This window comes from Apis florea, unplaced genomic scaffold (genome assembly GCF_048593485.1).
Source record: "Apis florea isolate Af1SG1 unplaced genomic scaffold, ASM4859348v1 contig_1914_pilon, whole genome shotgun sequence".
NCBI classification, from domain to species: domain Eukaryota; kingdom Metazoa; phylum Arthropoda; class Insecta; order Hymenoptera; family Apidae; genus Apis; species Apis florea.
Genome location: NW_028256504.1, coordinates 1,982,800 through 2,010,793, shown reverse-complemented (window position 1 = coordinate 2,010,793; position 27,994 = coordinate 1,982,800). Strand labels below are relative to the sequence as shown.

The window sequence follows — 27,994 nt, the reverse complement described above, 5'->3', positions numbered from 1 at the left end:
TCCATTTGTATTATGTACAAATATATTATATACTTTCAAAGACCAAATAGCAAACTAAGATAAGAAAATTAATTAAAAAAATTTGAATATTTATTTATATAGTTACAGACATTTTTATTGAAAAAAAATGTCAATATTAATACTACAGATTATTTGTTTTATTAGAGATCTTTGATTGAAACTTTTATTAAAAATGTCACATATATGTATATACATATAATATTTATGTTTATATATATTTATGTTCATATATATATTTTATATATATATATATATATGATTAAGTTGATATCTTTTTGTATTATCTCTATGTAATAAATAATATTTGAACTTCAATTATAATCAGCTGAAAATATACATGCAACAAACAATATTAACATTTTTATATAAATTTTGAAGTTATTCTTATTATTTAGCATATGTATTATTTGTTAAATAAAGAAAAATCTTATATCTTCATAAATATCTTCATAAACATAGCAGATAATAAATGTTTAATTGCGAAATATATATGTATATATATATATATATATATATATATATATATATATATATATTAAAAAAAATGTACATAAATTAAATATGTATAGACATAAATTTTAAAAAAACATAATATAATTAATTTTTTATTTTTATTCATTTCTTGAGTGTTTTGAGTATTTCCAAGATTTTAAATTATCTAAAACTTGAATTAAAAAGGGATTTCCACCTAAACGTGCAATTTCATCTCTTGCTTTCTTGTCCAATTCTTCCAATAAAGTCTTTGTATAAGCAAAAGATCCAAACTTTTCTAACAATTTAACACAATACCGTTTTACCTCAATATCCTTTGTTCGTTGTCTAAGAATGTCTTTATCAATAATAGCTAAGAATAATATTTAAGAATGTTTGAAAAATTAGATTATTTATAATTAAAAAAAAGGATACTTATTATTTGTCTATCTTCTGGATGGCTTCGTATAGCATGTATAATAGGAAAACTATACTTTCCTTCAGAAAGATCTTCGCAATAGCCTTTATTATCAACATACTATAAAAATTTTTGATATACTATAACTTTTATTTTGTTATGTAAATCTGAAAACTTACCTCTTCTGAAGATAGATTACAATAATCATCACGAATTTGAAAGTAAAGTCCTAAAATACTAGTTAAAGGTACAAAATCTTCTTTACATTCAGAAAATAATTGCATTAATCTTACAGCCAAATTAAAAAGACCACCTGTTTCTATAGGAAAAAATTAAGAAAATTTAATAACAAAATATTAAGAAATATAAAATCATTTGAAGATAAAATATTATCAAGTTAAAATTTACTTTGAATTGTCATCTGTTTATAAGCTGCTTCAGTAGGACAAATATAATTATCTCTCCAATAAATTTCCATACCCTGACCTCTATGAAGTTCTAATAACTGTTCTAAATATATTTGTATACCCTAATATTAATTTTAACAATATTAAAATCAAAATTTATAAAAAAAAAATTTTTATATAGCATATTTACCTCTACATGATTTAAAGCAAGTACTTTTTCCAAAGCAATAAATATGGCATAATTTGCAGCATTCATTGTAGATGCTACACCATAAATGTTATGAGCTACAGGAATACCTCTTCTTAAAACTGAATTATCTTGAATATCATCAATTCTGTAAAAATTATAATAATCAATAACTTTGTGATACTATAAATATATACAATTTTTGATGCTGTAAATATATCCAATATACTCAATATATTTGAAAAAAAAAAGTGATAGTTTGAGAGTCAAAATAAATAAGATTTGTAAACTCACAAGAGACTAGCATTATGAAGTAATTGTATAATATCTCCAATGTCACGAAGTTTATCTGATTTTATTTTTAACCAGTAATTGAAGGCATGTGCTAATGTAGCTCTAATCTGTTTTCCAGGAACTTGGAGAATGTAATTATACGGTTCCAATAATATCTACAGAAAAAATTGTCTCTTTAAAATTTAAAATTCATGATACAACACAATTTACAATACAATAATAAACCCGATTGATTCTTGTCATTTTGACAGTTTTCTTAACCTCATTGATCACGGTCCACAACAAACTAACCTCATCTTCTTCCTTGTTACCGGTACGCGAATAAGGTACAATTTTATCTTTCTCCATGACGTGTTCACGCACTGTTAAAATAATCAATTTGTATCGTTATTATATACAATTATCATTATATGCAATTAATTGAACAATTGTACATAAGAAAATTAATTAAATAAAATTACACCGACAAACTGCAATACTTACTGCATAAGAACCGCTACTACTTATGCGATGTCGTCTGCTATGTTATATTGGTAATTTCCACTTAAGATAAGTAAATATCTAAATTTATCTGAAATGAAATTATCTCCAAGATACTATATTGAATTTCTTGTTTTTTATTATATACAGATATTAAGATTATATTTAGATTAAAAAGAATAAATTTGGAATTTGAAATAAATGACAATGGAAATACATTACATTATGATTTATACTTATTAAAGTTTAATATTTCGATTAGCTTGCATTTCCAGATTGCACCAGTAGCAGATTTCATTATGTTAAAGAATCAGAATAATCTCGTTTTATAGTAGAAGTATTTAATATATTAATAGAATTCTATATATTTTTATGTAATTATTCATAACTACATCGTGGATTATATATGTATTCTTATGTATTTGATAATATCTAATAATAAAAAAATAATTATGAATATGTATAAAATCAATGCAAATCATTTCAAAAAATCAATCCATACATACATTACATACATACATACATTAAAATAATATTAATTAAAATAAGCAGAAGTAAAATACAAAATTATATATTCTATTCTTCTATTTATATCTTTTATTCATGATATTCATACTATTCATAGAAAAAATGGCAATAAATTATATATTAAATAGATTGATAATTTTTTTCTATTTAGTAATTTTTTAAATAATCGATGTTTTCGATAATCGTAATAATTAATAGACTAATAATTTTTGAATAGAAAAATATCAATAAATTAAAAAAAAAATAATATAATTAATAATATAATAAAAATAAAAAATAAGAAAATTATTTTAAAAAATATATTAAAAATAAAATATATTTACATATTATGTAATGTAATAAATTTTAATATAGTTTAATGAAAGAATTTATTTAAATAATTAAAAAATGTAAAATAAATGGGTAAATTTTAAAATAATGTATTCATAGAAACAAAAGAAATAAATCATATTAAAATGATTTATTTTTACAAAAAAATAATTACATAATAATTTATTAAAAATCTTACTTAATACATATTTACAATTCGCATATGTAAAAAAATTTTTTTATCAGAATAATTTCAATATACTTTTTGTTTCGCATATTTAATACACGTACATTAAAAAATTTATTTGACCTCTGACTAGTTCACGACGCCTTTATCTCTTCAGAATACTTACAACTCGTTCAACGTGTGAAATTATTTATCATTTGCACACATTTATTTATTAATATATACAAATTGGCGTAATTCAGGTAAATCGTCGATGAACTTAATCTCAGTAAACAGGTAAACAGATTTCTAAAACATTTAAGTTTTATGATTTTCAAAACACTCATTGAATAGTTGATATGACGCATAATTCTATTTTATTAAAATATTTATAAACTATAATATTTTAATATAAATTATTCTGCATATTTACAAATTGAAAAACATAAAGAAATTATTGCATACTCATCATATATCAGTGCTGCAAAATCATATTAATTAGCCTAATTATCAAAAATTCATATAAATCAGTCAATGATATTAATGTTATATTTTAGATACAATCATTTACAATTTCTCTCCGCTAAGATTTAGCACGTTGTAATACGAATGGTCCGGGAACCTATCCAATTCAATGTAATCGGTTTCGTCGAGTAAAAGACCTTCTGTTAGGCTGACAAGTTCTCCAAAGGATGGCCTACATGCTGGATCTTTGTCCCAGCAATAATACATAATGTTATAAAGTTCTCTTTTACAATGTTCTGGCCTATCTAGTCTGTAGCCCTCTTTGATCCTCCTCATTACCTAGAAAAATGATTTTATATAATGTACTGCGAATATTTAAATATCTTGTTTTTTTCGAATATTAAGATAATTTATAACATAATTTATGATTAGAAGATAAAATAATAATAAAAATTAATTGAAATAAAGTATTAGAAGTCAAGAACATTTTAAATTACATTAAACTTTGTAATTATTAATTAATTACATTTATATAATTAAATTTTTAAAGAGTTTTGATAATTTGTTATTTATTTAAACAATTTTTAAAATGAATGAATAATCACAAGTGTATGCTGAAAAATTAATTTTAAAAGATTGCATTTAATTTTTTTTTTAGAGGATAACAACTTTGAAATTAATAAACTCTGCTGACCCTACTACTCTAAGATCCTACCTCTGCTGCAGCTAAGCCGGGATAAGGCGTGGAGCCCAATGTCACGATTTCCCATATTAATACCCCAAAACTCCATATATCCGATTTTACAGAAAAGATGTTGTCGTATAAACTCTCAGGAGCCATCCATCTGATAGGTAGCCGACCTTCGGACTTCCTTTCATAAATTTGATTAGCGGCCACGTCTCGAGCGAATCCAAAGTCCGCAACTTTACAAGCACGATTCTCGTCGATCAATATATTCCGTGCAGCTAGATCTCTATGTATAATTCCTTTGGAAGCCAAATATTCCATGCCTTTGGCAATCTATGATATATAAATTATTATGTAAGTGAATAATAATAGATATAAAATTTAATAATAATATTTACATTTGTATCTGATAGTTGAATAATAATAGTCTAAAATAATTAAAATTATTTACTTCATTTTTTTTTCATTATTGATTCTATATAAAATTTCAGAGACATATTTAAAAATTATATTATACATAATTAAGTTATCTTTTAAAAAAGATTTTATATTACATAATATGTAATACTTGATAAACAAATCCAGTTAAATCCCTAGACGTCAGTCCAGGTCCACCGTGATTCCTTTCTTCTCTAGATGCTCTCAGAAAACTCTGAAGCTTTCCACCGCTTACATATTCTAAAATAACGAACATAGGTTCACGTTCTGTACAACAGCCCAATAATCTGACTACATTGGGATGAGGATCCAAATTTTTCATGACTCGTAATTCCTGAGCGAGATCTAATCGTTCTCTTTCCGTGGCATTTTCCTTTAATGTCTTCACAGCGACTATAGTAGCTCCTGATTTTCCATCAATATCCAAGGCCTCGCATTTCCATACTTGACCAAAGCAACCTTCACCAAGAATATTGAAAACCTATTAATGAAATAATTTGTTTAATTATTTTTTTTTTTGATGAAAAAGAAAGAAAGAAAAAAAATGTTGACATTTGAATTTGAATAGTAATTATACATAGAGAAAAAACTTAATAAATCATGCTTTTTTAATTATCAATACAGAAAACATTCCCTTTAAAAAAATATTTATATATATGGCATTTAATTCAAAATGTATTAAAGTGAAAATATAAAGTAAAGATAATTTTATATAAAAAAAAAAATCAATTTACATTTGAAAAATTTTTTTAAAGAATTAAATTTGAATAATTCTTTTAAAATAAAATTTCCGTGATAAAATGAATATGAAATTACAATTGAATAATTATCATATTTATTTATATTTATTTATTAACGTGATTATCAACCTTTAATCGATGCCGTGGAAATTCCCATTTATCTTCTTGCTTATTCTGACCGGCTTGATTCTCTTTTTCCCATGGCTCGTATCGATTGTTGTACGCTTTTGGTCCTCGCCATCTTTTCAAGACAAGCGATGGATCGTCTGATATGTTCGAGACGCTAACCGAAGCTTGTTCTTTCTATATTAAAACAAAAATAATTATTTCAAAATTTTAAAACGTAACGAATAGAATATCAAAATAATTTTTAATATTTTGAACATGAACATGAATATGATCATTCTTCTTAATATTATTCTACTCTGTTGGAATTAATAAATATTCTTAACAATATAAAACTGTAATTTCTCACTCAACAAGTTACTAACATTAAATGAACAATTACTACTATTATTACCACATATTATAAATATTCTCATACAAATATCAATGATCCCAAATTTACATTACATCACAAATGAACAGACATATTACTTTTACGAATACTAATATTTTCATACGTTTTCCAAATACGTTTCATCCCAAATTTATCTAAAATCGCAAATACAAAATTCAACGTAGCTTAAAAAAAAAAAAACCTGAAGCTCCCCACATTTCAGAAACAATACATTCGACGCTATATCCATAATAACTATCCCATCCTCGTACCGTGTCTTCCTTAGACTTTCGGTTCCCGCAGAATTTGTTCCTCATGGACCACACACCCATCCCGAGCCCCACGACGAGCACGCAGACAGCCGTCACGGGTACCAAGGTGATAGCTATGTCTTGCGAGGGAGCTGCGTCGGCAGGCGAGATTTTCGAGCTGAGAGGTGGCCCCTCGACCTCGTTCTCCTCTGTCGCCGGTTGGGGGACACCGGTGGTTGGATCACCCTCGCCCTCTTTCGCCTCCTCCGGCTGTAGCTTGGTCGTTTTTGGTATGCTGGCGGGTACGGGCGGTGGTTTATGAGGTAACGAAGGCCTGGGGTAGTTGGGCAGGCTGGACAGGCCCAACAGTGGCGGCCGGATCCTGCCGGCCGAGCCGTGCTGACCCGGAAACGGGCTCCTGGAACAAAAGGGAAAATTAGAACGAGGGTGAATTACGATCGAGAGGATCGATTCTAAAAGCATCGTCGAAAATTGGAACAGAGTCAATTTTGGAGTCAATATTGAAAGAATAATGAATTATTGTGAAAAATTGGAGTAAAATTTTACTAATATAATATCATTAAAAAAATTAGAAATATTGAAACAGAGTCGTAAAAATTAGAGGATCGTAATAAATTCTTTGATCGCTCGGGAGTGGAACGAGCATTATGAAAAATTGGGGTAAACAGAGTTTGTCACTCAAAACGAATCTGATCATCGACGAACTGGAGCATGAATAATGGAACGGGCCACTGAGAGTCCTCCAAAAGGTCACGCACTGTTCACCGTGATTTATCGACGAAACTTTCTTGCAGGTTGACTAGGTCCCGCAGATTCACCGGAACCTCTGCTCGATCAACTGAAAAACTGTTTCAAGCAAGATTGGGGCTGTTGATTTTCAAAGGGAATAGATCGAAAAACCAACTGCATACCGAATTTTAAAAAGCTTTAAACACGTTTTATTTCTAATAAAATTTTTAATACAAATTTTAATTGCATCGTGACGTATCTTTAGATAATTTTAACGATATAAACGATATTTCTTTGATTCATTCTTTTTTTTTTTTTTTTTTAAGAAATATAAATAACGAGCTATTTTTATTTATTTTTAATTTTGATATACTATGATATATTATAACACGTATAATTGATTAAATTAAAAAAAATAAATAAATAAATAGTCTCTAGTTAATATTCAAAATGAAATACGTAATTTTTGATTAATATGCTCAGGTTCTCAATTTTTATTCGTGATATAAGTAATTTAAATTTTCCATCGATACAAATTTTAATATCATGCATTTAATTATAAATTGTTACATTACATTCCATAGAGGGATAGTAAACGATCTCTCTCGAGTGAAGATCAAAATCGGTTCATCGATCTTGCGCCCATTTTTATCCTCGACTCACCTGGTGTGTCCTCCATTGGGACCCGAAGTGTTCTTGATGGTAACGTAGACCTCGGTCTTTGTCGTGAGTTGACCGTCGGAGACGGTTACATAAAGGAACAGGTTCTGCCCTCCCTGGAAAGAAGAAGCAAGAAACATCGTTCAATTCTTGAATCGAGTCGACCGTATGCAGCTCGTGTTACGTTCTTATCGTCTTGAGCAAAGGAGGAAAAAAGATGACGACACGTAAACGCTTTGCCCCCGTCCAACGATTCGTTTAGATGCATTACAATGACGCCGCAGTATTTCGTATTTGATGCCAGCCCAGACGTATAGAACGTAATAAAGAACGGTTAATGGTAAACGTAATTCCATTTGAAGAAATAAACTTGATCTTTAAGTGGCCTCTACTATTCACGTTCCTTGTTTCTTAATTTTTCAAAATTCCACTTAACGATGGATATTGTTGTTGGAAAAGTAATTATCGTTGAAATAATTGTACTAAGATAATTCACTTGTACATATTTTATTTGAGTGTAACAGCAATTGTTAAATTGCCACTCGAATCTGGTGATAATTATAATCAATAAGTAAAGAAAGTGGTCTTATTATTTTTAAATAGTAGATTATGTACTGATAAAAAAAAAACATGTTCTATTTATGATATATATTCTATAATGTATTAAAAGTGTTATGTTATTTAAAACATTTGTGATATCTTTTTCTAGATTAAAAATTCTCTAATTAGAGATGAAAACACAATTCACTTTTTACACAATATGAAAATTCGCTTGAACAAAGAACAATTATTCGAGGATAGAGAAAGAAGAATTCCCCCTGTTCGTTAATTTAAACGTGAAAATAATTAAGATAGGGATTAGAAGGTACATTTACTTTATCTTTGAGCGTTTCATTAACGTAGATAATGCCCGTGCTATTGTCGATGAAGAAAGGAAGCGAGGGTTGCGGATTCTCGTTTCCGTTGTAATTGTGCCCAAGAGGTTCCAAGCCATAGGTTAGCTGATCCTGTTCATTGTCCTCGGCACGGGCTCTAGTAACCACGCTTCCTACAGGCTCTGAATCAAGAAGCACCAGATTTCGGTCTATCCACATCACGGGTGGTGTGTTGTCGCTGAATTGGCTTCCTACAATGAAAATTAATTGCCAAGGTTCGTTCACGTTCAGTTTGTTTAATAGGCATAATAGTTGTAGTTAGCTTGAATAGGGCAAATATTTTATACATTTTCGGTAAAACAATCTAAATATAATTAAAAATTACTATTGTCACTTTTGTTTCAAATTAAAATTAAATAAATAAATCTGAACAATCGTTATTACACGTACGTATGTATGTGTATCAATTTATTGTATCGATTTATGAAAAAAAAATTTGATATTACCTTCGAAAGAAAACTACTTTATCGATTAACCGCCGAATTATCGATTTAAAACTGTTTTATCGTTTTTTCGTGGAATACAAATTATCGCAACTATCGTAAACTTCCTATTCTCGATTCTCAAATATTTGCGCTTTCATCCACGATTCAGCTGTATCGATTTTGAACTGAACTTCGTGTAATCGCTCTTTTCCCTTTTTTTTTTTTTTTATCGAATCCGATTAATTCGTACTTAGAACGAAACGGCTTTCCGCTTGAGTTCTAATTAAGTTCGGATTTACCGAACGATAATGAGAGAGAGCCGCGAATAGCTTGAGAGATCGGCCTTGATATGCATTCTTATCCTAGATTTTGAGTTCATATCGTCAAGTAGAGTGTAACCTTTCGTACCGTATTCAGAGATTGCAGATTTTTCGTTCTTTTTTTCGTAAGTAACGAAATAACGAGATCCAAGCCTTTGAAATGTATCCTCTCGTCTCGTCTCAGACATGCACATTAGAAGTCGTTTTGTGAATTTTTTACCTCATCTTATATTCATTCGAATAAATTTTTTTCCTATTAATTTAATTCAATCCCGAATCATTAGAGAACAAACGATTGTTTTTCTAAAATTTTTTAATTCCTTTAATATCTTGTTTCAATGTAATCTTAAGAGAATTTTAATAGAAAAATTATTTTTCTATGTTTATTATTTCATTCTGTAATTCCACGTTATTCAAACATTTAATTATTATATACAATCTTTGCAATGCTAACTTCTATATCTAATCTAGGATAATTTAATATACATTTTACGATATTAAATTTCGTATTATGATCTAAAAAAGGAAAATAATGAATTTATTATATTACATTAATTATATATTTATTATTTTCTTCCTTTTCGAATTTTTTGTTTTCTAGTAAGAGAAATAATAAATTACCCATAAAAGAGACATAAAATTCTTCGGATAACTACTTTCTATATATATTTTTTTTACATATTCTACAGAGAAGCCGTTTTATTATTTACATTTATTTTATAAAATAAAAATATTTTTCTACAAATACATTTATTTCTATATATATATACATATATGTATGATCATTGCTCTAAATTATGATCTCCATAATTCTTTTATAAACTACGTCCAATTTTACCATATCGATCACATAAATTATCCGATTTGTTGTACCTTCCGTGTAAGAGGTCGTTCGTGCGTTACCAGGCGATATAACGTATGATCATTCGTCGTGCCGGTTCAATTCTCGGTAGCATAAGATACCGTTGCACCGAGTATCGGTATTACCATTCTTATCTACGATTTCGAGATCTCAATCGGCAGTTCTTCTCAGCCGAGAAAACACGGTAGCTGTTTGAAATAATGGATCGTACGTCGCCTACCGAGTTACCTCGTTCGTTTTAATTTATACTCGCGTTGAATGAAACAACGAAACAAGCGCTCTTGTACTATAACAGTTTCATTATATGCCCTATATGTATATTTATTATTTCATCGTGAAAATATTTTTATGAATCTTATGAAAATGAATTTTTTAGAAATTTTAAAAGAGAGAGAGAAAAAAAAAGTTAAAAATAAAGATTGCGAAAATAGATGATATATTTTTTTTTTTTTTTTCAAAGATCAAAACAAATTTTCGATCAAAATTTAGCGATTCTTCGGTTTTAACAATAAAAATATAATTTTTCATCGTGAATTAAACGTTAAATTTGGATAATTTTTATTTCTTGGAAATTTTTAAATTTGGCGCCGTTAACGCGAACGTCATTTCCATCGCATGGTTATAATATATTTTATCGAAGTTTATTTTTCGTTTGTTCATTTCACATGTTACAAAAGAGATATAAATTATTTATTTTAATTTAAAAGATGCACAATTCCACTTGTACGTATTGAATTCCATCGTCCATAAATGTATTTATATTCTTAACCTAACCTTAACACGCAAATTGAAATTACTTATAACTCAATAAGTAAATTTCAACTGGCATTTCTGCATACCAAGTTTTATATATCTCTTTTGATTCATAAAATTAATAATACTACTTTCGAAGATTATCCATAACCAAATATATCAACATTCCGTACAATTTCTACAATTTATCCGAAAAATTAAATTGGTTATAACTCGATAAGTAAACTTCAATCGATATTTTTCCACTAATAACTTTTAACCTCCAATTTGTCTCACGAATATATCGATATCCTGAATAAAATACACACAGGAAGAAGAACTGAATAAGACAGTTCCGTTAGTTAACTAACAAACTTTACGATCTCGGTAATTATTCGCTAATGTTACAGCACACTGTTCACCGTTCCAAACGCTCGAGCCGTTTGTTCAACACAAGCATACCAATGAGCTTTCGTGTGAACAAGAGAAAGTCCTCATTATCAGCCTGTATTCCTTACCATGTTTCGCAATTTCGATTTGATTTCAATATCACTAGACGTTACCTGTGCATTCTCATTCGATTCCAACCTGATTTAAATAAGATAATCATAGAGTTGATGTTAATAATACGATTAAAAAAAAGAAAAAAAAGATCCTCGTTTCAAATCTTTTGCATAAAATAAATTTTAGATAGTTTCATTAATTTTAATTTAATTAACGCAAATGTATAATATTTTTATCAATTGTAATTGTCCATTATAATATTTTATGAAATTATATTATATTATATCTATTATAATAGACACATATATACTATAAATAATTCTATTTTTCCCTAAAACTCTTGACAATTACAATTCAAGAAATTAATTTATTGTTCAAAATAATATTTTTTTCTTACTTACAATCAAGTTCGTTCAATAAATAAATACTTGAACATTCTTCCACTTTTTAATCAGTTTATCCATTAAAATAAATCCAAGGAATCTTAAAAAAACAATTATTTACTTTCCCATTTCTTCGTTTGTTAAAAAATTCATTTAGAGCAGAAAAATTAAAATTAATCGCTTTTCAAATATTACATCGACTATGAATAAGCTTTGCAAGATAAAAATAAAAATAAAACAAAAAAAAAAATCCAATTTATTTTGTAGAACACATGCACTTGGTAAAAAACATCATTATCATCATTTCGATTTATTCGTGCAGAGTTCTTGTTTCCTCAAACCTTCAATTATCAATCTTATGATCAATCTTTTAATCGCGATAAGAGTGAAGAAGAAAAAAGAAAAAGGAAAAAAGAAAACGCCAGGAAGCGGTGGCATTTAATTAGAGTAAAGCAAGCAGAAGCGAAGGATTAGAATCGAGAAAAACATGTATTCGTGACTGGCAAATTCGCCCGTAACGTGGATCATTAAAATTTATGGATGTTGTCTGCCTGATGACTTTCTTCGTTCGCGTGTTTTCCACTCGATCGGAGGATCGCGTTTATTTTTAAAACACGGTTCTAATGGACAGCATAGCCCAGCCTTGTAATTAAGGCGTGAGAGATTAGGCCTCGATTCGAATTTATGATAATTAATGTTGGAGGAGGCACTTTTTTTTTTTATCGAATCGAGGATGGTTTCTTATTTCTTTCCTGTTTGAATCCACTATTACGATTTTGTTTGGTCGATTTTGTAAATCTGTGATCGCAATATTAAGAATGCTTGGTCATTTTTCTGGAAATGGTCAGTAAATTAACAAGATGCGCAAGATAGTTTAAATTTTTCAAAAATATTATAAGTTAATTTGGAATATTAGTATAAATGGCTTTTGCCATTTTTCACGAATGAGTGTAGTTACAAAAATAGCTTAATATAATATATAATGAATAGCCAATAGGTATATTAAATTAAATTAACTGTGAAATTAGTTTCTTGGTAATTATAGTATATATTATATTTGCTATTTTTCCTAAATTAATTATCCGTTATTGTCTAATAATTTTTGTAAACTACAAAGAAATATCCGAGTCCAATTATATTAAACATTTAAATAAGTTTCAAATATTCTACATGACGAGACAAAATCTTTCACTCAATCCTGATAATTCTATCACATTTGCAATATGATCTTCAATTGTCAATAAGAAAATCGCCAATAACAAGTCAATCTCAATTTCGTGAAAAAATTATCATAGTTCGATGGTTTCCTTCTCTTTTTCGTGTTATAAAAAAAAAAGAAAGATCCATCATACATGTACAACTAGCGCCGCTGTGGTGCGATGCCGATACATTCACACTGTGACAAAGTGACAGTACACTTTGTGGTTTCCAATGTTTTTGAAATGATTTCAAATTTATGTATCTCGGTAAAAATGTCGTACGATTATATGTAAAAACAAATTTTACAAGAAGAAGGTTAATATTATAGAATAAAAAATTGATAAAAATAAACTGATTTTTTTCTGTATCTCCTGACATATTAAGCAATTTTTAAATTCTATTTTATTATATACTTTCACCATTTTGTTACATTCATTTTTTCTATATTCCTCTTTTACTTGGTTAAAGAATTAACATTTTACACGATATATAATTTGCATTTAATATTTGTCTTGGGTCAATCTCGAGAGAGGAAAAAAAATGAGAATCACAGAGCGTGTTATCATTTTGTTGCAGGCCGTGAATTCATAAGTCTGGAACGGCGACTGGACAAATAAACGATAAGCATAAATTCCCGCTTCTATGCTTCTGTTATTGCGGTCGCGGCATTACAATGCCACGAGTCGCGACATCGGTGTACAAGGTGCTTCTTTATTTCGAGCACCGGCGTGTTATAGCGGTATTGAAGTCACTGCACCGTGAGAATACAGTTACGCGGTTATTCTCGTGAAATAATGGCCGGCATTAATGATCGGTATAAAACATAATACTATTAAAATTTTCGATTGCAACTCTTTTACCGTTGCTAAAGAATAAATTTAAGATTTAGACATTTTTCTTAGAATATTTTTTTTTTTTTTTTCTTACGAACAGTATTTGCCAAGTAAAAAGTATACTTAAAGCAATGTAAAGATTAATAAATTTTTGTAATTTTCATTTTTGTTTTAGCGAAACTTGAAAATTTGATCTAGGATACAAAGGGTATAAATCTAATATATCTATATTCTACACGTATAATAATTTACATATACACTTTTATTAGATTTACCTTCATACTCAGTTAACACTATAACACTAACGCCACGTAATCATTAGCCACTAGTTCTATATTTTTCTCACGTTTATATCTCTCTACATACATCTCTAACGAAAGACGTCTCAATTTCCCAATAAACCGCAAAAGAAAAAGAAAAATATAAGAAGAAAGAAAAAAATGAAACAAACAAAAATTAATGTCTACTATTCAAAGAGTTCAAAAAGTTTTTTTCTTCGTTATCTTAACGAAAGAGTCCCAATTTCCCAATAAACAAAAAACGAAGAGAAAAGAAAAATTAATGGAGTGTAAAGGTTGACTGGCCAACAGTGTGGTCAACGAGCAAAGGAACAAGACGGAGAAAGTGGGACGATGAAAGTGCGACCAAACGACAGGGCTGCCACTGCTGTGTGCGCATGTCAGTACGACCTGCGTCGAATCATGGGTTTTTCACCGGCGTCGGAAATGCAAGGGATCTACTTGTTGCTCGGCTCTTCCCTCGAGTCAGGTGTCGCGTACGAATCGAGACCATTAACGACACTGTCAATCTGTCCCACTTATTTAATTACAGACAAAGAAAAAAGAATAGAAAATAGTTTCCAGAAATTGGATAATCTATATATTTATATATAGTATTATTGTCAGAGGCAAGATTTAGAAAATGGATTGATGATAAAGATCAGATCGCTGCATGAAATTTATAAAATCATTCAAAAATAAATGTCCAAGTGGATTATCGAATAATCTTCCATTGGTATAAAAATTATGATTGACAAATATAATTGTAAAAAGTGAAGTTAAGCAATTATCAATAATAAAAGATTAAAATTGATTGTTGATATATATAACCAATTCATTGATCAGTTTAATGAAAGTTGATATTAAGATTAGGGAGTCTTGTGATATTATGTTGATGTTTGATAAACATCTATTGCTGTCAGAATTAGTGAAAGTAGTTTTTGAAACTTTTTAGGGAAAGTTTTTATGAATTTATAGATATACATGTATATACAATCTATGGTAAACTATATATAATCTATGATATAACAAATACATTCTTAAACAAAAATAACTTGATCACTTTGAATCTTATCTCGCTCGATAATAGGAATATTATACGTTAAGAAAAGTTGTTTCAGATAAAATTGATTATGCAGATAAATAAACGTGTTAATGTCACACGAAGGTCAACTTTATCTTATGAAGGTCAAAAAAAAAAAAAAAAATGTAAAAACACTATATTAAGTGTAAAAAGAAAAAAAAAAAAAAACAAGTTTTACTAATTAACCTCGATAGATACAGTTTTAGGGTCAACATGATTTTTAAATGGCTGTCAATTAACATGTAAAAACATTGAAAAAAGAGGATAATTTTTATTATCAGTATTTATTTAGAAAAACTATTCTTTTTTTAATAAAAAATTATTTATATGCATCAATGAAGGATTAATAAAATTATTAATTCAAGAAATTTTGTTGATCTTTGAAAAAAATAACATCTCCACCAGCTATTCGTATAAGAAAATAAATATTTCCTTTGACAGTGTTCAATTATAAGCATTCAGCAATTATATTTATCAATAGTTTTAGCACAAGATAGACAGAAATTCTCGTTAATGGATAGAAAGTCAAGCGCTCTCGACTTTGATACACACTTGAACACCGAGACTTAAGTCTTACTCTTAAAATATCTCTTTCAATTTTCTGTACAGTAATGCCAGCCATATTTTAGACAGGCATTGAAGTAACGAATTTACCTTGGAAAAAGAATTTATAATTGTTTAAAAATTTAATGCTATTTGTAATAAAATTAAAAAAAATTTAAAATAGAAAATTTAAACAATAATATCATAATAAATTATCAATAAATCTTTCCCCCGGTGAATCGTTCGATTCTTATCGAAATTTCCAAAGTAATGGCAAAAAAAAAAATAAAGTTTTTTTTAAACTTCTTGCGTCAGAAAATATATTTTTTCAACTATTTGTAGACGATCAATTTTATCTTCTTATCAGAAATAAAAATATTTAACATATAAAGTTTAAAGAACTGTTCTTCTGAAACTCGAAACAGTAACATATATATAAATATCAAACATATCGTGTTATAATATTTTTAAACAATTTCTTCCTAATATGATACTCTCCAGTAATTTGTTCAAAAGAAATAAAATAGATTAATCGTAACGATTACACGTGCAACTTTTAAAGAATGACTCATGGAGAATGGATAGATCTGCAAGTACTTAAGTAACGTGAGACGCAACAGGATCTGAAAGTGAACTATTCGGTTTCCATCTTTCGCTCGAACGCTACGAAAATATACCGCGGACGATTTCTCATTTCCATCGCAATACGACCAATGAATTTTTGGAATACAACAATACGACATAATGTTTGCATAATTCGATATACAATAAAATTTAACCGTGGCTAATAACTTAATGATACAACAATGTCATAATCAAGATCTTCCTTTATTTTTTTGCAATATTAAAATAATTATATGAAATTTATTTAATAGATTTAATTTTATAACACTTTAAACTTAGATATTTTAATTTTTTTCAAATCTTTCTTATTGCTTGAGCAGAAAAATTACATTCAGATTGAAAGATCTCAAAGTGCCATCAAATATTCTGTCAATCTATTCAATCTAACAAATTAAAACGGATTCTTAATAAAAATTCCTAACGAAATTAAAAAAAAAAAAAAAAATACAGCATTTAAAATAGAAAGTGAAGAAATAAGTTACGACAATCTAAGTTACAATAATATTCCAAAGGAGTGTTTATATCGCAAAATAAATCCCCGAGAGAAAGTTGGGGATTTACCAAGGATCCAAACCAAAAGAAAAAAACAATAATTTAATATCCGTTCCCTGCAACATAAAAATCCATTATCGCTTCACGATACGTATAGCATCCCATCGTAAGAAAATCATTGGACGATCATCGAAACTCGAAAATCCGCTTGATCGAAGGCCGATCTTTCGAAACCATCGATTTCGTGGTATTCGACCAAGGTCGTGACGTCAACGAGGAACGCGTTGCCTTCCGGAAGCGGATACATCCAGGCTTATGGGCGCTCGAAACAGGCCGAGGGACCTCTCTCTCTCTCTCTCTCTCTCTCTTTTTTTTTATCTTTTGCTCGTTTTAACCGAGTGTAGGGAACAGAACCGGAGAACTTTCACTTCGGTGAGGTCATCGTCGGTCCTTAAATATTCCTTAGCACGACGCTTCACTTTCATGCACGGCGACGTTCACGCACACCGAAAATTCGTTTAGAGATTCGATTATGGCCATTTTGGGTGCAAAATTTCCTCCTTCTCGTTTCCAAACGAACGACTTTTACATACACTTTTGTAAATCGGATTCAAGTCCAAGTGTTATTATTAATAAGTTGTTGGATATGTTTTAAACTAACGATTTTTTTGATATATTTTTTGTAGGAAATAAGTTGCATTGGTTAATTTATGGGATTGTATTTTAAAAAATATTTCTTTTTTTTTTTTTTCATATCAATCTTTCATCAAAAGATATTCCATTGTATAAAACAGATATGTATGAATAATTATAAATTATAGGATATTCATTGAATAAAACTATGAATATTTGTGCAAGAAATATTTCTGTTAAAACTAGCTATGTATATAAATTCAATACCTGTTTAAATAATTAGGAAGTTGTGGTATTAAGAAAGATATTTGTATTCGCGATAATAATAATATTTTAAGAAAAAGAGTTAAGTAAAAGAAGAAAAAAATACATCTTCGGTGATCAGCGGTATAAAACCTTGAAATCTTTTCATCAGATTGCCTTGAGCGAATCTTAATGTGGCCATATGCGACTTGTAACATTATATTCAGGCGTAAGTATATGTTTCGCGGTTTTGTGAATGCAGACGAGTTAAAATTTCACGAAGAACTTTTTCTTCTTCTCGTGCCACGCTAAAGGGGACACGAATCTCATTTGTTATTTTACATATTAATTGGAAATTTATAACGTAAATTTACAGGTAAATATTTTTTGTGCGGCAAAAAAAACTAAGAGTTCACAATTTCATTTGTATCTTTGTGTATCGCTATTTGATTTAAATTTAAACTGTAAAATTTGTATATGGATTATTTCTTTTATTAAATTTGTGAGATAATAAGATTCTTTATAATTAGTAATAAAATTTAACAATGCTAAAATAAAATGAAATGCTACACTAATTAATTATATAACAAAGATACGAATGTATAGACTTAACTTTCTAGACTATTTTCTAATTAATATGTCGTAACAAATAATTTGTTCATACATGTTAATTATACAATTAATTATTTACTGTGTGACGTATGTATATATTGCATTAATGGTACGTATTTTATGTATAATTCATTATTAAATGCGGTAAATTTATAGAAGTCAATTAGTGCCATAAGAAGTTTGTAATGGTTAAGTAATGGTTGTTCTATGAAACAAGTACCAGCGCCTGAATTACCGCACAACGCCGAGCATTTTCTCAGAGACACGAATGTCGGCACAAGAACGATCCTTCCTAGTCAATTGCTATGTATTTAACGTGTAACACATTTTGCAAGATGAAAATAATAATACCATTTAATTATAATTTTCGCGCGTATATAGAACAAATTTATTTTTAATATAATTTTAATATCCATCCTCTAATTCTATTTAATTTTTATATCATTGATATAATTAAAAAGAAATATGAATCACAATTTAAAAAAATACCGTTATCTTTATCGAATTAATAAGCATTTTTAACATTTATAACTGGAATAACTGTAAATCTTTTTTTACTAATAATAACGTGATAAATAATATTCAATCTTCAGTTTGATTATTACAGATTTTTTGTCTTGAAAGCTAACACATTAATTATAGATTAAATTAATTTTCAAATCTCAAAAATTATTATTAAATTTTTCAAATATTAAAAATCCTATTTAAAAATATATCTAATTTAATAAATCTCCTTCTAGATAAACAGACATATAAAAAAAAAAGACAAATGAAAATGTGAAAGTATGAAAATACATATAATACAATAAACTATATTTCACAAGCTATATATCTATCTTTCATTTTCAATAAAATTCAAAATATCTGAGAAACTCTTCAGAAATTTTCACAATGGACAATCCATTGTGTATCATTGATTGAACAAATGCACGTTTATTAAACAAAAAGAATGTGTGATTGATACGCATGTGAACGCATCGGGTTGGTCGATAATGCAAGAATGTGTTCCGGGAATGACTTTTCCGCACTTTTTCTGCATCGTATTTTTCTGCAACGGTTTCCTTTAACGAGCGAAGACAACCAAAAGCACGATCGTGATCCCTCCTCAACCAAGGAATTCGAGCGGAAAAATGGCTGCGCGACAAAATAAAACGACGAATGACTCGACCACTCGCCAGACGAATTAACGTTTAACAGCCGGTCGCATAATCGGGTCGCCAGACACCAAACAAGAAGTCGTGTATCCAACCTTCAGCGATAATCGCTCGTCTGCACAAGGTTTGGTCGAAATACGAGTCTTTGCCGAAGAATCTCGGTAGTTTTCGAACAAATTCGCAAAAATATTTAGGCATTAATATACTTTTCATCTTTCTATCTAATATTTATCGATAGTACAATACAAATTCTAATGAATATTTAAAATGAATTACATTAGCTGAAAAGTTTTTTTTTCATTTTTAATCAGTAAATGAAATTAATTGAATCTTACTTCATAGGTTATGTTAGGTTATAGATTAGTTTAGATTACTTACTTAATTTTAGATTATTAAGACAAAAAACTTTGATTATCATAATTTGTATGTCATTAAATTTTTTAATGAAATTTTCATCGTAAAATTCTTGTTTTTTTATTAATATTATAATAAATTATCTATTAAACAACTCAAATTATAACAACATAGATGCAACAACTTTGTTCTATTTACAGATCGCAGTGTTGAAAAATGCCAAGAGGAGGCGCACTTAAACAGGAAGCACGTGTAACTAAAAAGAACAATAAAAGAAAAAGGTTGGTAAGCGTGCGAAACAAACGATGAGAAAGAACACGAGTAAACGAAATAAACTTTCTTAATGCATACCAGGCAATTGGTATTTTCTTTTGACAAAAAATCATTATGAAAACAAATATGCAGTTGATTATTTGCAATTACCAATTATAACTATCAAATTTTCTTATTAATTTTATTACTAATTAAAAAATAATTCTATATAATAATAATAATAATAATAATAATTTCAGTAATAATTTCAGTTATTCGTTAATAAATTTGATTATGATAGAATTTTTGAGGTTACAGAACGATGAATTCTTGGGATATGTTCAAACTTTTGATTGGTAAAATCATATCGAGAATATCTATATTATGAAAATAAATATTATATAAGTATATTCGTCTATCTATTAACGAGAGTCAGTAAAATTTTTTTCAGATAAAATTGCCGCGTTCTTTTGCATTCTTTAAAGATTCTTAGAGTCGTGCATCTTCGTGTCACAACTGTTATCGGTTATCGGTTAATTGGCTTCTTTCTTTCGACTTCGTATAAATACTGTAAATATCTTTGAAACTCAGAACCTATAAAAAAGTGGATTACGAAAGAGTAATGGCACTACATCTATCGCAAGTATGTTCAAATATTCGAATTTTTTATAAATCTTATAATCTTCTCGAATCTCTCTCGATCTCTCTCGAATCTTTTTAAAAATTTTATGAATACTAAAGATCAAATACTTTATAATATCTTACTACTATTATATGAATCCTATAAAATGATTTTTTTCGTTAGATTTAAATTTACTTATAAGTACATATTGAACTTGATCCCATCACTAGTTAAAAGAATTCTACGTGCAGGTGTCTCTCAAGTCGCGACAACGACTTTCTATTTAAGTCTGTTTGGAAACTTCCTGGGCCTTTTGGTTAACAAAGCTATTTGAAGGATAATTTTTTTTTTTTTTTAAAGAATTTACGCTGACAAAAGAAAAATTTTCTTTCTTTGATATGAGATGTTAAAAATAGTTTCATGAGAAATCTACTACATACTTTCATAAGACTTCAATATTTTAGTTATGGAACAGAGCACATATAATTCTTAATTTATACAACTTTGACACATTTCTTTATTCTTTGTATAAATGCCGTTGCTCTATTGTAATCGAAGTAAACACCGTTACTTTTTACAGTAATCAACGTCACTATAAGCATTCTTTTAATGTATTTTGATTTCTCAAATAAATCTTTCCTATTTTTCTAAATTTTATTTCGTCCTGTTATTTTATGTTTAATATATCAACATAGAAAAAAAAAAATAAAAAAGAAAAAGGAAATCGATAAAATAAACGATAATTCGAATAGATCGAATAAATGATTTAAGTAACTTTCACTTGTACCCTTCACCACTATTCCATTAAATCATGGTATAGACTCGTTTACAAGTGAATCCGATATTGCTAACCAATCGAAGAAAATTCATATTTAAATCTGTAAATCATAGGTTTGGATTCCACGACGAGTTCGAATATTCAAATTAATTCACCGTACATCTCTTATCAATCTCTTTTCTATTTTATTTAACCGTACAATTATATATTTGGAAAGAAGACAGACATTTTTTTTATTTCATAGCATCAACATTAAATAGAAAGGAATCGCTCACAACGAACAGAATTCATTGTATCAAAGGCGACAACTTAATGAAATATGAAAAGAATGTTGCGTAGGTGCAATATGCGTATACGTATATGTATATGAAAGTGAATGTATATGATAAATAATTTGCAAGCTAAATGCATACAAATATACATTTATTGCAATATTATATATTTGATGAAGATGTAATTTTATAGAATGATAAGAAGTTACATATGGATTTTATTTTTATATATAATAAATTGTTTTAAAAATAAAGGAAAATTATTGAAAATTTTATTGAAATTATTCATTTCTATTGAAGAAATCTCATTTTTCATTTATTGTTAGATGAGAAGAAATCTTTGTATCTTTTTTAGATATGGATATCATAAATTATTTTCAGAAATATATTTCTCTTCCTTCAAATAATTAAAAAATATATATTCATGAACTTATGATATAAATAATAAAAATTATAATAATTGAACCAAAAATATCAATAATTAAAAGTAGAATACTTTTTTCAAAAAAATCAGAAAAAATCTAGATTTTTTTAAACTGAAAAAATTTTAATAATATTTATTGTTTTTTTGATATTATAAAATCGTTCATTTTGATTAAATTCAACAAGCTTTAAAAAGTTTTTTTAAAACATCATAAATATTGTCATACATTTTTTTATAGTTTTCAATATAGGATGACAATTCATATTTATTATTTCACAATTTTTCTATATTTCATGACATACATTATAATATGCTTTTTCAGGCCATAATTTCATTGAACAACAGGTGAGAATCTCCATTATAGATTGAAAGCTGTAACGAATTTATCACCAATGCATATGGCAGCATTTCGTAGAATATAACTTAAATATACATAATGTCCCGTTTATTACACTTGTTTAAAATGCGTAACAAAAGAAATTTAAGATTTATTTAAAAAAATAAGAATTATATTTTCATAATTAATTTAAAAGAAAAAATTTTTATAATTCAAAAAAAAATTTCATATTATTATATGATACGGATTATTTTAATAATATTTAACGTTTAATTTTATTTGAAATTATGTATGAAATTTGAACAAATAAATAATATCGAATTGATTCATTTGTTCGTTAAATTTATTCCTCTATATTCTGATTTCGCATTATTTGAAGCATGCGTCAGAAGAAGTATTCTCGACGCTTTCTCCGGGATATATTAGAAAGTACAGGCTATAAAATCGTGGTTGAAAAACTACAAATATCATAGATTATTGGTAAAAGTTTTTCAAACTTAAAATTATTGTTCGTCATTAAAATTTTCAACTTGTTTCATTTATATTTAAATCAAAACTAAATAAATAATCATTGTAAATATTAAGAATTATCGATCTTTCAAACGAATGTTCTTAATATTTTGAATATCACTGCCATTATTTTTAAAAAAAATAGAAACAAAATTTCGATTGTTTACAAAATCGTTAATTGAATGATAATATGTATATCAATCAAAAATATTAAAAAAATGTTAAAAAATAAAAAAATATCTTACCGACTCCATTCCATAGGCACAGCGCCATAATAACGACAATCAATCTGACAAACATTGCGCTACATTGGTCTACGATACATGAAATATCAACAGAATCACATTCGACTCGCCGATACGTGGATCGATCCGAGCCACGATAAATCGAAACACTTTGATAGCCAGTTCTGTCGATGACATCTATCGAAATGTTACACTGTCAATCATATATATGTAAATGCATCTATCATTCATACAGATACATTTATTATTCTTTTTTGCGTCGATCTGATTGAATATATCTTCATACTCGATACTAATTATCCTTAGATACATTGAAAAACAGTTGCAAATTGTACATAAACATTTCTCGAATATATTCGATAACGAACACAAAATCACACAGATTCTCGACAAACTTCTTCATCTATATATTACACACACAATTTTAATCAACATTGATTAATGCACAATTCGAAAACACCAACTCGAAAGTTTTGCTACTTGTGGTAGAATCAACCGGTCAGAACACGCAAAGCAGTCAACTTTCTCTCGAGTCAGATAATTAACCGGCACAAGTTTTTAGAGCGATCACAGTTCGCAGCGAAATATTAATTACGAATACACCGAACGCTAGTAAATCATCATTGAAGTGAATTTCAAGAAACGCTTGAAATATTTCGGCTTCAATCGTATCAGAATTGTATATGTTGTCTCCAAGTATCATGATCTTTCTTTCATCTTGGTGTAGATAACATTATATTCCTGTCAATCGATTTCTCGATCACTTTTCACTGACTCTAGGTTAAAAAATAACATGACCATGATTAGAATCACTAATTCAAATTAGAAAAACATGTACCGATCTTACGCATTTTCGAACTAAAATTGATCACCTGTTAAGCCTTTTGATTTCGAAAAAATGCCGCTCGTGAATCGAGTACTGACTCTACGTGCATCGCGACGCGATCTGTTCGTGAATGCTGTGGCAGCCATGCCGATCAAACTAAAAGAACACGTATCATTGGCGTAACTATTAAAGAATCAAGTATCGAGTTCATCATTTCGATTCAATCAACTTTGTTAAACAATTAGACAAAGTATTAAATGAATTATTATATATTTTATTTCTTTTATGATTTTTTTTTTTTACTTTTACAGCTTCTATAATTTTTAACTTTTAAATTAAACATTATTTTTTTAAAAATATTTCGTGAAATTAGATAAAATTAGAAATTGAATAAACTATTAGTTTATTCAATTATGAAGTAATTGAAAAGTTAATAATTTATTTGAAAATGAAAAATAAAATAAAGCAATCGATTCTTTGATTCTTTTCAAATTTTTTGAAATTTTATGCATGATTACGCTTATGGTTTACTGTCAATTCTGTAAAATGTAAGAAAACTTCATTGGTCAACTTGCCTTCAGATTCTAAGAAATATATATACATAGACATTATATGCATTTAATCAAATTTTTATAATTTAAAACTGAATTAAATAAATAATTGAATAAAATGATTAATTTACTAAATACGTATTTTATAAGAACAGGATCTTTTAAAATATTCATTAAACTTGATAAATCAATTTTATGTAATTATAATAATATAAATATAATTTATGTGATATAATTCTATATAAAATAATTTAAATAAATAAAATCAATTTTATACAAAAAAATATATAATGATTCTAAAGCAATATATTAAAGTACCTATATTATTTATCAAAATAAAATTTTAATAAGTAATCAATAGAATGTTAATTACATATAATAACTAATAACTAATTACATATAAAAATTCTTCAATTTATTTAATAAAGCACAATAATAATAATATATTTAATTTATTTGTTATTTACATATATTAAATAAATTTTTTTTCTAAAAAGAAATAAATGTTCAAGAAATAATCGCTTTATTTTTATTTTTAATATGTTTTATTATTATTATTATTATTATTATAAGAAATAGAAATTATTTTTAAAAATGCTTTATTATTAAAATAAAAAAATAAAATAAAAATTATTTAATTATGTTATCGAAAAATACTTTCACTTACATGGCACTTAACGTATATGAACATATGTATATTTCTTTCTTAACTTTCTAATACATATTTTAATAATTTCATTTTATTTTATATAAATTTTATAAGAATTTTCTAATATAAAAAAAAATTGTCTATATATGTTAAATATTATTTTTATTATAGTATCAATATTAAAATATTGCAGAAGTTATTAATGCTATATTTTCTGCTATTTATTATATCAAAGACACTATATATTTTTAAGATCTTATATCTTTCACACTTTTATATGAATATAGCAATTATGATTTTTAGTGCTTTAAAAAAATGTGATTTTATTTTGTTATATTATTCGAATGATATAAACGTAACCTTTTCCAGGCGTTAAAGTCTCAAAATTAATTGGTAACTTTGAGGTTTTGTAATGTAATGGATGTTTTTAAAAACCGACAAAGATACAAACATTATACATGTCTCTGTTTTTCAGTAATGGGACAGAGAAGATTTAGAGTTTCGGTAATTCATAGAGATGTTATTATTACATTTTGTAATAAAATTAATATCATTTGATTATTTTTTATACATATAAAATATATTATTATAATTCGTTTTTCTAATTTTTCTTTATGACAAATATCAATATGAACTTTATATTGAATCAATATGATTTCTAAATAATTTAACAATCACATTGGATAATTTAACAATCATCATTTTGAGATGGGTGTCCTTATTGCTCCGAAAACAGGAGATGCATCAATTAAGATTATACCACAAATGAAGAAACATACTACCAGTTCTGATGAATCTTCTAAGAGTTTTATTTCTACAATATCAAAAAGACATGCTATTAAACAAAATGCTTTGATTATTGAATCGAATTACAACTCCATTAACAGTATGAATAAAGATTCACATAATCATTCAGTAACAGAAAATATAATTTCTGATGAAATGAGCAATTCTACGATTCATGATAGCTGTCAGTTTCCTTATTATAGGTTAATATTTTTATTATATTATTATTTGTTATTCAATATTTTTATTAATACAGTTTTTATTTTATCAAATGTATCATAAATAATTTTGTTGAAAATTTTTATTCTTAAATAATGATTTTTTTTTGTCATATACATAATCATATTCATTAAATAATAAAAAAATTATTTACATATCTTTTTTTATAGGAGTAATAAAAGTAATGGATGTCCAGATGCAGTTTTGGTAAAAGATATAGGTGTATCGTGTATGCTTTTAAATCAAAATACTTCTGAAATATCTCCTGAAACAAAAACTATTGTTAAGCATCTTAAAAAAGAATACAATGATTTGTCTAACATTACAAGTAAAATAACTACATATACAAAAGACATATTAAGTCATTTATCAAAAAAAAATCAAAAAAAGCAGCAATTTCTTAAAAATTTGGTATTTAATTTTTCATATAATCTATAATGATAAAAATGAATTTAATATTCACATAAAATGATATAAAATACATACAATTTTTATTTTATATTTGTTTTTTTTTCATAAATCTAATAATAATTATTTCATAATTATAAATATAAGTATAAAATGTATGAATTCTATAGGTATCTTCAAAACATGCAATGGCATCTCAGTATATAGATACTGAAGGTAATCTCTGTTTAAAATTAAGACTTTTTAGTAATGCTGAAACTCAATGTATTACTCAGCAAGATGTTAAGAATTTCAATAATATATTATGCAAAGATGGATATAATATTAAGAAATTGTGTAGTAAACATTGTAATTATTACAATTATTTTATAATATTCAAAAAAATAAAATAATTTTTTTATCTATATTTTTTTATATATGTGTATATATATAAATGTTTTATAGTTTTTATATATTTATAATATATATTATTATTTTTATATATGTAGCTCAAATTTCAAGTAATGAAAGTATAAAAGTTAATAGTATGAAAAAAAATTCAAAATATGAAAAAAATATTCAAACATTAATTCCATGTCAAGAAAACGAAACAAATACTTCAACTTCAACATCACCTAGTGCATCTTCAGTATTTAATTACTTAATATTAAGTAAAAAAAGAACATCAAATGAATTTTTAAATTCTAAATCTAACAAATTTGGTGATATGCACAAACATACACATCTTAAAAATTTCATTGATAAAGATGGCAAAGATCATTTAAAAATACGTAATCCAATATTATTTACTAATTGGAAAGAAATTTCAAAATCAAAATCCAAAAATAAAACTTTTTTCAGTGAATCACAACAAACGGTTTGAATATTACAATTCAAAAATATTATATTATTTTATAATATAATTATAATTGTTTTTTTTAATTTCAATTACAGACTAATACAAAAAATAAAATTTTACAAGGAGATAATACGATCAACAATTTATCTAATACCAAGTTTCATACAGTTAATATACGTATTATAAAAAAAAGTAAAAAAAATGTATAATTTTTATATTTTTTATGTTTTGATATATTCATATAATAAATATTTTTATATTACTATTAAATATTTGTTTTATTTACTCAATATT

At 26.9% G+C, this 27,994-nt stretch overlaps 3 protein-coding genes and 2 long non-coding RNA genes across 11 annotated transcripts; 3 read left to right on the top strand and 2 right to left on the bottom strand.

Moving 5' to 3' along the window:
• Positions 1-613: 613 nt before the first annotated feature.
• On the bottom strand, positions 614-2,484 carry qm (geranylgeranyl pyrophosphate synthase quemao). 2 transcript variants are annotated; one of them, XM_003691026.4, is made up of 8 exons: positions 2,282-2,484; positions 2,090-2,160; positions 1,799-1,953; positions 1,508-1,652; positions 1,319-1,439; positions 1,090-1,229; positions 928-1,030; positions 614-850 (listed from the first exon to the last, which is right to left on the bottom strand). In XM_003691026.4, coding segments are annotated over exons 1-8 (954 nt in total). In that variant the 5' UTR covers positions 2,283-2,484; the 3' UTR covers positions 614-632. The 2 variants fall into 2 exon arrangements, with proteins under 2 accessions (XP_003691074.2, XP_012350627.1); XM_012495173.3 differs by having other exon boundaries at positions 614-865; positions 2,282-2,383.
• Positions 2,485-3,247: 763 nt separating this feature from the next.
• Cad96Ca (tyrosine kinase receptor Cad96Ca) lies at positions 3,248-24,415 on the bottom strand. 3 transcript variants are annotated; one of them, XM_086913605.1, is made up of 8 exons: positions 23,424-24,415; positions 8,648-8,898; positions 7,776-7,888; positions 6,384-6,780; positions 5,742-5,915; positions 5,003-5,353; positions 4,462-4,767; positions 3,248-4,085 (listed from the first exon to the last, which is right to left on the bottom strand). In XM_086913605.1, the coding sequence occupies exons 1-8, from the start codon at positions 23,476-23,478 to the stop codon at positions 3,849-3,851; spliced, it is 1,884 nt and encodes a 627-aa protein (XP_086769731.1). In that variant the 5' UTR covers positions 23,479-24,415; the 3' UTR covers positions 3,248-3,848. The 3 variants fall into 3 exon arrangements, with proteins under 3 accessions (XP_086769731.1, XP_086769734.1, XP_086769726.1); XM_086913608.1 differs by lacking the exon at positions 23,424-24,415 and adding an exon at positions 14,242-14,576; XM_086913600.1 differs by lacking the exon at positions 23,424-24,415 and adding an exon at positions 9,541-9,695.
• On the top strand, positions 8,782-16,254 carry LOC147658607 (uncharacterized). The gene is made up of 3 exons (XR_015293845.1): positions 8,782-8,922; positions 13,710-13,947; positions 14,142-16,254. It is a non-coding gene; the product is annotated as an uncharacterized LOC147658607 (long non-coding RNA).
• LOC116415617 (uncharacterized) lies at positions 19,273-22,182 on the top strand. The gene is made up of 3 exons (XR_015293839.1): positions 19,273-19,753; positions 20,184-20,878; positions 21,880-22,182. It is a non-coding gene; the product is annotated as an uncharacterized LOC116415617 (long non-coding RNA).
• Positions 24,416-25,461: 1,046 nt separating the features above from the next.
• On the top strand, positions 25,462-27,970 carry LOC105737380 (uncharacterized). Of its 4 annotated transcripts, none has more exons than XM_086913487.1 (7): positions 25,462-25,842; positions 25,925-25,953; positions 26,158-26,438; positions 26,625-26,865; positions 27,033-27,210; positions 27,351-27,718; positions 27,796-27,970. In XM_086913487.1, the coding sequence occupies exons 2-7, from the start codon at positions 25,927-25,929 to the stop codon at positions 27,907-27,909; spliced, it is 1,209 nt and encodes a 402-aa protein (XP_086769613.1). In that variant the 5' UTR covers positions 25,462-25,842; positions 25,925-25,926; the 3' UTR covers positions 27,910-27,970. The 4 variants fall into 4 exon arrangements, with proteins under 4 accessions (XP_086769613.1, XP_086769620.1, XP_086769618.1 ...); XM_086913494.1 differs by having other exon boundaries at positions 25,470-25,842; positions 26,186-26,438; XM_086913492.1 differs by having other exon boundaries at positions 25,668-25,953; positions 26,186-26,438.
• The last annotated feature ends 24 nt before the right edge of the window (positions 27,971-27,994 follow it).

Coding starts and splice junctions, on each gene's coding strand:
- LOC105737380 (XM_012495169.3), top strand. CDS start 25,867: ATGGATGTTTTTAAAAACCGACAAAGATACAAACATTATACATGTCTC. Junction 25,954..26,157: donor AGAGAAGATTTAGAGTTTCG/GTAATTCATAGA, acceptor CATCATTTTGAG/ATGGGTGTCCTTATTGCTCC. Junction 27,719..27,795: donor TCAGTGAATCACAACAAACG/GTTTGAATATTA, acceptor TTTCAATTACAG/ACTAATACAAAAAATAAAAT.
- qm (XM_012495173.3), bottom strand. Junction 1,653..1,798: donor CTTCATAATGCTAGTCTCTT/GTGAGTTTACAA, acceptor TAATTTTTACAG/AATTGATGATATTCAAGATA. Junction 866..927: donor AGAAGATAGACAAATAATAA/GTATCCTTTTTT, acceptor TATTATTCTTAG/CTATTATTGATAAAGACATT.
- Cad96Ca (XM_086913600.1), bottom strand. CDS start 9,646: ATGTGCATGTCTGAGACGAGACGAGAGGATACATTTCAAAGGCTTGGA. Junction 7,889..8,647: donor ATGAAACGCTCAAAGATAAA/GTAAATGTACCT, acceptor TCTTCTTTCCAG/GGAGGGCAGAACCTGTTCCT. Junction 6,781..7,775: donor CCCAATGGAGGACACACCAG/GTGAGTCGAGGA, acceptor CTTTTGTTCCAG/GAGCCCGTTTCCGGGTCAGC.